The sequence below is a fragment of the Trichosurus vulpecula genome, chromosome 6 (genome assembly GCF_011100635.1).
Source record: "Trichosurus vulpecula isolate mTriVul1 chromosome 6, mTriVul1.pri, whole genome shotgun sequence".
Taxonomy (NCBI): domain Eukaryota; kingdom Metazoa; phylum Chordata; class Mammalia; order Diprotodontia; family Phalangeridae; genus Trichosurus; species Trichosurus vulpecula.
Genome location: NC_050578.1, coordinates 234,199,569 through 234,209,425, shown reverse-complemented (window position 1 = coordinate 234,209,425; position 9,857 = coordinate 234,199,569). Strand labels below are relative to the sequence as shown.

The 9,857-nt window shown below is 40.4% G+C and overlaps 1 protein-coding gene across 1 annotated transcript; it reads right to left on the bottom strand.

Moving 5' to 3' along the window:
• Positions 1–602: 602 nt before the first annotated feature.
• Positions 603–1,736, bottom strand: LOC118855479 (V-type proton ATPase subunit C 1-like). Its single transcript, XM_036765577.1, has one exon. It carries the CDS (start codon positions 1,734–1,736, stop codon positions 603–605), a length of 1,134 nt encoding a protein of 377 aa, XP_036621472.1.
• Between the last annotated feature and the right edge of the window lie 8,121 nt (positions 1,737–9,857).

Here is a 9,857-nt window from a genome sequence, read left to right as displayed (position 1 = left end):
GTGGTTGTACTTCCTGAACTCTGTCGCTGATGTTTGGAGAAGTCATGTCCACTACAACATACCTTTGCACAGGTAATTTTATTCTCATCTGTGGGTGTTGACGATGCTCACTGATTTTATGAATATTCAGAAAACACATACCTGAATATTATCCCTTTTTTACATCACAATTTGATAACCACTTAACAGGTATAGCTACTAATTACAGGCAACAAAATGATACAAATGGTATACTTTTTCCTTGTAAACAAGGTCTTTGTGAACAATAGTAATGAGTTTACTGAATATATACCACTACATTAATGAAGAAAACTTTTAAAAATTATCTATGATTCTGTCTATAAGTAAACTGTTTTTTTCAGTACACATTTGCAGATCTGATCAATAAAAAAGCAACAATACATATATTCTTTTTTAAAAAAAAAAAAAAAGAAAATGTCAACAGATTGACCACTATGGAAAAATTAACCAAAGGAAAAGGAATAAGAAGCAAGCACTGGATTTATAGAGTTAAAAGTACAGACATACTTCAATCTCACTTCTGTTCATATACATCAACACTAGGAAAGGACTGTCAGTATTGAAGACAATTTTTATTTTAATTACAATAGTTTGCAATTAATCTTGCAGCACACATAGGGATAACTTTCCTGTTCACCGAACTTTAGGCCTGGAATATCCACAGGAAGATCAATAAAAGATCCTGCATGAACATCCAAGTGTTTGTACAAATCATACAATACCTGTCTCAGTTTCTTCATGGTTTTGTGATTGGGTTGAAGTAGCATTGCCTGGAAGTTTGCTGGCAATCCATATCTTAAAACAGACTCAACAAAAATCCTTAATGCTTTCACATGAATCCATGCTATGAAAGCTTCACTGAAATTCACTTTCAGCCACCAAATTAGTGGTCCAAACTGTTTCTTCTTGTCAGTGGACATAGTGGTAATCTTCTCTCTCTCTTCTCTGATCTTCTCTTCATCATACTGAAAATCACGGACCAAGAACTTCTTCTCTCTGCATTTAGCCATAAATTCTTTCACTGACTGTCTAAACAAGGTAACAGTGCACAGGTAATTATCTGGGTCCTCTGAAATAACCTGGCTAGACCTTGGGACTACCATCTCAGTCAATGTTTCATATTGCTTGACCCATTCATTATGCAGTAACTTTGGAACTACCACCAATAATGTAGTGAGATATTCTGAATCAAGGACAAAGTCATCTTTCTTTACAATTGTTGCTAGGTTTCTAGTTAATAAACTTCCTGTGTTCTTTTTTTCCAAAGCCCTAAGATTTACTTCCAGTTCATTATATGTAGATACTCGGGCTCTGAAGTCATTGTTAATTTGTTTTGCTCCCTTGGCAATCATTTCAGTAAGATTTTTCAGTGACTCTGTGATTGGATACTTGGCCATATTCCATTGGAACTTTGTTACATATGAAATTATGTCAACTCCATCAGCCAATAGATTTTCTCCAACTTTATCTTCCTCTTCTAGTACATCAGATGTATATTTAGCCACTTCGTTAACAACCACCTCTAAAAATGAATCCAGTTTGTCCAATTCATCTGATATTCCAACTAAAACATCCAGTGTGCCAACCTTTAATTCGGGAATCTCGAACTTTGAGTTAGTAGAGAGATTGCTTTTGGTTGTTGCTGCTTGTAGTTTCTCCCATGCTTGCTGGCATGTTTTATCCCCAGGAACTGAAATAAGCCAGAACTCAGTCATGCTTATCAAGCAATTTTTCCAAAAACAAGATTGATACCAAGAGGCTGGCAAGAAAAAAGGAGGGGGAAGGTGGCAGAGAAACAGGAGGATTTAGCAAATCAGTTCTCCATCTCAAGTCAGCTGACCCGTCTGCTCTTGGAGGGGCGACTGACCCACCTGCACCGAGGCTGCGGCTGCCGTGGGTGCCGCTGCTGAGCTTGAGCCAAGGGAGGGGCAGGGCTTTGAGAGAACCAAGGGGTGGGGTGGGGAAGGGAGGAAAAAGGTGGGGGAGGGGAAAGGGGCGGGGCAAAGGGACCAAAGAGAAGAGAAGGACAGCCCAGCAGGAGGCGGAGTAGTCCTCTGCCTGTCAGTCAGTAGGTGCCTCCCCCGCCCGCCAGAGGGCCATTGTGAACGTCACTTTTGTCCTCCCTTCACGTCTTTCTCAGGCCCATCCCCCTCGGGGCCTAGTTTGGCTGAGCTTGGCTCTTCCTTGAGGTTATCTCGAAGTCCACCAGGGCCTTGGCCGGGTCTCTCTCCCGGGTCTCCCGGAGGCCTCTGCCCCCTCCACGGCCAATTTGTGGGAAGGAGCCGCGGACACGCGAGAGAAAGGTACAGCCCTGCCTGTCTCTTTCAGATTACTCCGGAGGCCCGGCCTAGCCAACTTTTCTAAGACTCTGTTATCTCCCTATCTTCCTTTTTATTTATTCCACAGTTACATTTATCGACTTCTGAGAGTTTGGAAAAGGCAAGGTCTCTGGCTAGTATAGTTTTACTATTTCCTCCTGTAACTCGTTTAACGTTTCCTTTAAGAATGTGGACGCCATGTTGTCCCATGCGCGTGCGCATGTTTAGTGTCGCCCTGACTGCATCATCTGTTGTACCTTTTAGCAAAATGGGCTTTTCCTGGTTTTGTCTTTTAATTAGTCTGTCTCTGCTGTTGCTTTCTCTGAGACAGTGATTGCGATTCCTGCCCTTCTTTTTGTTAACCTCAACTGACTTCTAATAGATTCTGCTTCAACCCCTTATTCTAATTCTGTGTGTGTGTCTGTTTCATGTGTGTTTCTTGTAAATGATATATTGCTGGATTCTGGTTTCTCATCGGTTCTGCCACCTGCCTTCGTGTAGTGGGTGAAGCTCCTCCCATTCGCAGTTAGGATTACTAGCTTTCCCTCCATCCTGTTTTCTGCTTTGTTCTTCTCTCTCTTTTTAACGCTGCCCCTTCCCAAAAGTTTCTTTTGCTTCTGATTGCTACTTCTATTCATCTTCCCTCCCTCTTACCTTTATCCTTTTCCCTTTTACTTTTTATTTCCCTGTTAGGTAAGACAGATTTCTATACCCAAAGGGGAGAATGAGAGAGGGAGAGAGACCAAGACAGAGGGAGAGAATGAGAGAGACAGAGAGAGAGAGAATGTGTGTGTGGGTGTCTGTGTATATGTTTATACACACACACATATCTATCTATCCCTATACACATACAGAGATACACATGCGTGTGTATTCAGTTCCTCATTAAACCAGTTCAGGTGAAATTTAAGCATTGTTTGCTTCCTCCCCTCCCCATGATATTCACTTCTACTCCAAAAGCTCTTCCTTGCATGCCTTTTTTATGGGAGATAATTTTCCCTCTTCTTCCCCTCGTTACCCTTTTCTCCTTGTGGGTCCCTCTTCCTCGACCCTCCATTTTTTGAGATCATTCCAACATAATCAACTAATACTCCTGTCTTCTCTCAATATAGATTCCTTCTAATTCCCCTAATGATGATAAAATTCTTAGGAGTTAACATGTATCATCTTCCCATATCAGAATGTAAATAGTTTAACCTTATTAAGTCCCTTATGATTTTTTTTCATGTTTGCCTTTTTATGCTTCTCTTAAGTCTTATTTTTGAAAGTCAGATTTTTGTTGTTGTTCATCTCTGATCTTTTTATAAGGGAATCCTTGAAAGTCCTCTGTTTCATTAAATGTTCATTTTATTCCTCTAGCAGGATTATATTCCAGCTTTGCTGAGTACATTATTCTTAGTTTTAACCTAGGTCCCTTGCCTTATGGAATATCATATTCCAAGTCCTCTCCTTCTTTACCGGGTTGGCTACTAAGTCTTGTGTGATCTTAACTGAGGTTCCATGATATTTGAATGATTTCTGTCTACTTGCAGTATTTTCTTTTTCACTTAGGAGATCTGGAATTTTGCTGTAATATTCTTGGGAGTTTTCATTTTAGCATCTCAGGAGGAGTTTGGTGCTTTCTTTCTATTTCTATTTCACCCTCTGGTTCTCGGGTATTGGACCAATTTTCCTTTATAATTTCTGGGCTCTTTTTTTGAATCATGGTTTTTATATAGTCCAATAAATCTTAAATTATCTCTCCTCAGTCTGTTTTTCAGGTCAGTTTTCTCTTCCAGTAAGATATTTCACATTTTCTTCTATTTTTTCCATTCTTTTGACTTTTTCTTGTTTCTTAATGTCTCTTAGAGTCTAGATTCCACTTTCCCAATTCTGATTTTTAAGGAATTATTTTAATCAGTGAACTTTTATACTTTTCCATTTGGCCAATTCTGTCTTTTAAAAAAAAGTTCTTTAATGAGGTTTTGTACCTCTTTTACCATTTGGTCACTTCTGTTTTTTAAGGTATTATTTTCTTTAGTATTTTTTTTTGTGTCTTTTACCAAGTTGTTAATTGGAATTTTATAGTTTTTTTTTGCATCACACTCAATTTTTCCCCAATTTTTCCTGTATTACTCTTATTTTAAAAATCATTTTAGCTGTTCTAGGAATATTTATTGGACTTGTGTTCAACTTGTATTTTTCTTTCATGCTTTGCTTGTAGCTGTTTTGATATGGCTGTCTTCTTCTGAGACAGTGTCTTGTTCTTTTCTGTCACCATAATAGCTTTTTATGGTCAGGTTTAAAGTAAATTATTATTGTTGTTTACTCATTTTTTTCCAGCCTAGTTCTTGACTTTAAACTTTATATTAAAGTTGGACTCTGTTCTCTTGGTGGGGAGAGGGAGGGTTGTCTTGAGCTTTAGACTTTTTCACATTGCTGTTTTCATGCTGCTGTTTTCACAGCTAATTGTGGGGGTTTGGAAGTTTTTGGTGCTTCCACAGTGGTGTGATCTGAGAGTTGTGGTCATTGCTTTCCAATCCTCTGGTCCTTATGAGTGGAATACAAGATTGTGAAAGCTTCCCTATGAATAACTCAGGCAAGGTGATACTCAAATAGTACAAATTTAGTTACGATGTGGACCTCACTAGGCCTAAGTTTTGTTTTCTTGTAAATCATATGATTTCGGGGAAATCAGGTGATATTCCCCTCTCCCCCTCCCCTAGCCTACTTACAAACCGCCATCTTAACATTAAAGTTTCCCTATAAGGTAATTCTGTAGTTTCTGTGCTGGTATTGGGTAAAACTTATTCCTGGTTAGATTGTGAGGCCACCTGTCCCTGCAAATGGGGACAGGGGTCCAGCCTCTGGGGTGGGATTTCTTAGAATTGTTTGTACAAGGATATATACCTTGCTTGCCTTCTCCCCCTTGCCTCTCTTCACTACTATCTCCACCCTGGTAGTGGGAGATGCCCAGTTCTCTCGAGACTTGATCAAATAAAGCTTCTGTTTTGTTTCTACCTTGAGAAAGCCAAGACACCTCTGTTTTTTATTTGAGTCAGTGGTCTGTTGACCCACACACTTACCAAGGAAGGGTCCCTGACTCTTGCTCCAGACGCTATTGCTCCTCAGAGGTCCTGCTCCCTTGTAACCAAAAGCCCACCTCTCTACCCTGGAACTGTGACCCAGGAGTACTAGCAGTGGAGGTACCAAAGAACATCCTATATTGAAACTAGTGCTAGCACAGAGGTACCATGTAATCTCTTTCTAACCACATGCCCAATCCCCTTACTTTTTCTGGGTTGAGAGTTCCTAAAGCTGCTACCGCTTCTGTCCCCACCATCAAAGCCCACAGTTGTAATTGCCACCATTTATCTGTGGGCCAGCTTCTCTCAGTGTCACACACCTCTCCTTCTGACCTCCTAAGATGTTTTGGGCTAGAAAATTGTCCACTCCTGACTTTTGTTGGCTCTGACACTCAAGAATTTGATTTTAAGGTGTTACTTTAAAGTTGTTTGGACGGTGATATTGGAAGAGCTCAAATGCGATACTTCCTCTGCCGTCTTGGCTCTCCAGCACTCTTAATATTTTATCCTATTTCCTGATAGAAGTAGAAACTAAGAAAGAATCAGGGATCCCATTTCCATGCTCGTCCCTTGTTCATCTGAAACTCTTGGTCACTTCCTTCACCTTATTCTTTTGCTTCTGTTTCCTTCCTTTCTCCTTGACTCTTTTTGGAAGGCAATTGGAGTTAAATTACCTGCCCGGGGTTACACAGCTAGTATTTATCTGAGGTTGGATTTAAACTCAGTTCATCCTGAATCAAGGGTGAGGGCTGTGTCCACTGTGCCATCTATCTGCCCCTTGCCTTACCTTTATTCCCTTCCCCATACCCTCAAGTGTCTAATTAACACCAGTTTTTTTGTTCAGTTGTTTCAGTCCCACCTGACATTTTGTGACCCCATTTGGTTTTCTTAGCAAAGATAGTGGAGTGGTTTGCCATTCCTTCTCCAACTCATTTTACAGATGGGGAAACCGAGGCAAACAGAATGAAATGACTTGCCCAGGGTCATATAGCTAGTAACTGTCTAAGGCCAGATTTGAATCAGGAAGATGAGTCTTCCTGACTTCAGGCCTGGCACTCTATCTACTGTGCCACCTAGCTGCCCCTAATTAACACTAACAGGAAACTATTAAACCTTCTCTACTATAAGACCATAGACTACAGTTCTGTACTGAGGCAGTAAATTTAAACATGCATGTCACAATGAGTATAGACTAAGAGTATATGAAGCCACTGGATTTTTTGGGAAGAATCTGTTCCCATTCCTTGAAAGACAACTTTTAGTAGTCAAACAACAAAAAAAAAGCACTTCCCATTATATGAGGCCCATCAATTGTATGCATGTTTCCAGTTCCCAAAAATCTATGCAGACATAGAGCCTTGTCTCAGCCAACCAGGGAACTAGTAAATGGAAAGATAACTCGGTGCCCACTGTGGGTGCCCAGTGCTAACATATATCTTTAGGACAGGGATCTTCTTGGAGGCAGAATCATTTTTCCTCTTACCTTATACCACAGGGTCATAGATTGATAGGTATGACAGCTTAGAAATTAGAGATCTGTAGGTTTAAAGGGACCTCAGAGTCTATCATGTCTAACACTTTCTTCCTGCATATGAAGAAACTAGTATAAGGAGGTTTGATGACTTGCCCAAAGCCAAACAAGTAACAAGCACCAAAGGCAGGATTTGAACTCTGATCCTCTGACTCTAAAGTCACTTCTTAGTTTATTGTACCAACTGCCTTTCTACATCTGTAACAACAATGTTGCTAGTAGCAACTGTGGCTGTGTAAGGCCAATAACACCAGCACTCAAGAGGGCTACTAGCGCAAGTTCTTTGATCTGCTTTTCTAAGGAAAGCAACTTTAAGGGGTTTACAATCTCACTTTAATCAAACATACATATATTATTCACTTAGTTTAGGGGGAAAAGTGAGCACCCTGAACTTGAGAGCAAATACAAACAAATTACAAACAGAGAAAATATAAACAGAACAAATAACACAAATCAACAGACAGGCTTCTAGCAGTCTTATCAGAGAGAGAAGCACCAACATCTGGGTTTTCAAAGCCGAGGGGTCTTCTTAACGGTTACCCAGAGTCTCCATACCAGTACTCTTCCAATGAGTGAACCCCCACAGGTAAAAAAGCTAACCTCTGAGTTTATATACACTTCTTCAGGGTTAAAGGACATCACAACCATGCAACTCAAACACATGTGAACTAGGCCTTCCCTTGACTCAAGCAGGTCATCAGAGACTCCTAATTCAATCATTCCTTGGTGCTGAGAAGCACTCCAAAACAAAGACAACAAAAAGTCCATTTTACTTTCCATTACGTTTGAAAAGGAAAACTCATCAAAGGTCCTTGATTACCTTCGCATTCTAAAAGAGAAAACATTAAAAAAAGTCCCACCCTAATTACCATTACAACATCCGAGGCCTTTAAATTGCACATTTTCAGGCTGTGACGTTTCGGTCCAAATTGGCAGCATGGTTTTACTTTTCTTTCGTTCCTATACTAAGATTTTAGTTGCATAATATTTAGGTGCTTGCTGGGTCATCCATCACCAGTCGTCTTGACTTTTGTCTCTGATGACTGTAGGGAAGAGTGAGGCTGATGACTTTGCACAGACCTGCCTCACTTAAATCCAATTCATGCACAAGTCAGGACTCAGCCTCCTGATTTTATTGGTTCTTTTAGAGAATGAAGGATGAACAATAGCAATTTAGTTCCTCCCCCTTTCCCCCAACTTCTCCCTAGAGGGAGATCATAAGGATACTGTCTGGAATCTGGAGAAAAGATTTGTGTTGCTTTTTTTGGATTGCCGTTATAAATGGAGTCAGACAGCAGACATTTTTAACGTATACATTATTTTGAACTACCTGTGATAGTGATAAGAAGCAGTGTCTTGGTGGATAGATAGTGGCTGGCCTGAGAGTCAGGAAGACCTATGTTCAGATAGTGCCTCTTAAACATACTAGCTATGTGGCCATGGAAAAATCACAACTTCTTGGTGTCCCAAGCAGTCTTTTGAAACAATGAGTAAAAATTTCCAACTTGCATGAATTTTTCCACACAGGAAAACCCAATCCCAATGAAATCATGAGTCCAAATAAAAAAAAAAAAAGAAAGAAAATGCCAGAAATCGGTACTGCTATGCATCGTTAAGGGACTTGATCTCTACCATGAATTACGTTTACATTATGAATTTCACAGGGGCTGTTTCTTTCCTCTAGACATCAGTTCCCTCCGAGGGACTAGTAAGGCCCCTACGTTCTCCTGCTAGCCCTGTGGTGAACAGATTCTAAAGAATGAATTTCTTGCACAGTGGATCCACTGGTTAGTGCTGGGCAGTGCGCTTTCAGCCATTTGATGTGACCACCATTGTTAGTGTGGGTAGCGCCTGAGGCTGCTTGTTCTGACCTAACTTTGCAATACCCCTTTGGATTCTCGATCATCTTCATCTGTTCTTTCTAGCTCATAACTCAGCATGTTATCCCAACATCTCCACCTTTGCACAGACTGATCCACATGCTTGGAACTCATTCCCTTCCAAAGCCAGTCTCTTAGAAGAATCTCTGGCTTTCTTTGTGAAGGCTTTTTTGGTCCTGACTTAGATGTTAGTGTTTACACCCTCCTCAGATCAGCATTAATTTCATCATCATGCTTGGTATAGTGGATAGAGTTGGCATCAGTGAGAGCAACTCTGGTTCAAGGCCTAACTTTGGTTTATATTTTGGATGTGTGACTTTGGACAGATCAGTTCATTGTTTGGTGCCGTAAGCAGCCCTCTAAGATCATAAGAAGCTGCAGGTGTGTATTGGTACAGGGATTGTCCTCACTGGGAATCAACTATGATTAAAACATAGGTTTGGTGAAAAAAGGTCCTGAAAGAGAGCTTACACGCCTTAAGGGTTGGGGGAACAGTTTAAGTTTTGGTTTTGTATTGCAGGTGCCTGGTATAATACGCTTGTACAGTAACTAGCTCATTTTAAACCTAGGGACAGTAGAATGGCCTGTCAGTTCCATGTTCCATCATTTCCCTCTATCCCCCAGATCCTTTTTACTTTCAGGAATTTATTTTAGATGAAAAGTTAGGATTTCAATCAAAATTACTCCAAGCTCCTAGTTAGGAAAATTCCTAACATTTTAGAGAGAGGTTTGAATTTCTGCCTTTATAAACATTTATATCTCTGGTTAATCCCTGAACTCTTTGTAGTTGAGGCCAAATTTGTGTCACCAGAAATATTTATTTTAGTGAAGCAAAATTGTATTACCCAACCTGATGATGGATTGTCACTAGGAGAGGAAGTTGGGGAAAGAGTGCATGTTTTCTTGGAACTTCTCTCAGTTCTTGAGGAGGTGGCTACACCTGATGACATCAGTTCATGTCTTCTCCTCTGAGATATCTATAGGCCCAGTCACCCCCTGGGCTATGTCAGCCCTATCTTCTCTTTCTCCTTTCCTCGATTGT